General features: G+C 41.4%; 1 protein-coding gene across 1 annotated transcript in view; it reads left to right on the forward strand.

The window, feature by feature from the left end:
- slc25a46 (solute carrier family 25 member 46) overlaps nt 1-958 on the forward strand; it is a gene marked incomplete at its 5' end in the record, with an annotated part of 5,265 nt that overhangs the window by 1,375 nt on the left and 2,932 nt on the right. The window contains 2 exon segments of the mRNA XM_014000148.1: nt 394-494; nt 594-673. Of these exon segments, the coding sequence (XP_013855602.1) occupies nt 394-494; nt 594-673 (181 nt within the window).

Here is a 958-nt window from a genome sequence, read left to right on the forward strand (position 1 = left end):
CATGTGATCAATAATCTGACCATGTGATAATCTGATAATCTGAGCATGTGATCAATAATCTGACCATGTGATAATCTGATAATCTGAGCATGTGATCAATAATCTGACCATGTGATCAATAATCTGACCATGTGATAATCTGACCATGTGATCAATAATCTGACCATGTGATAATCTGATAATCTGACCATGTGATAATCTGATAATCTGATCATGTGATAATCTGATAATCTGATCATGTGATAATCTGATCATGTGATAATCTGATAATCTGAGCATGTGATAATCTGATAATCTGAGCATCTGATAATCTGAGCATGTGATAATCTGATAATCTGAGCATGTGATCAGCACTAATCAATGGGACTGATTGCTGATGATGTCTCCTGTCAGGGAGTGAAAGCTCTGTGGAAGGGGATGGGCAGCACCTTCATTGTTCATGGGATCACACTCGGAGCTGAAGGCATCATCAGCGAGTTGACACCGTTACCACGGTAACCACACAGGAAATCCTTCAGACGGACAAGATGAGGTCATCATTACTGTAGAATTACTGTAGTACTTTTTACCTGATACTTTTACTCTGTGTACAGGGAACTACCCCACAGCTGGAGCTGGAAACACCTGGCAGGACATTTACTGCTGAGAGGGTGGGTCTGTCTACTTCCTGGGTGTTTCCCGATCAGTGGCTCCTCCCCCTCCCCCGCCCCCTACCCACTCACTCTGTTCCTGCAGAGGGTTGGTCGTATCAAGTCCTATCTGAAACCAACCACGTATGAGTGGGAGGGGCTTATTAATCCCTCCACTGATGCAGACCTGATGAGCAGGTGCAGCACCAGACAGTGGTGGACATGGAGGACGTATAAATATATAAATGTATAAATATATAAACGTATAAATATATAAACGTATAAATGTATAAACGTATAAATATATAAACGTATAAATGTATAAACGT

This window comes from Austrofundulus limnaeus, unplaced genomic scaffold (genome assembly GCF_001266775.1).
Source record: "Austrofundulus limnaeus strain Quisiro unplaced genomic scaffold, Austrofundulus_limnaeus-1.0 Scaffold2746, whole genome shotgun sequence".
NCBI lineage: Eukaryota > Metazoa > Chordata > Actinopteri > Cyprinodontiformes > Rivulidae > Austrofundulus > Austrofundulus limnaeus.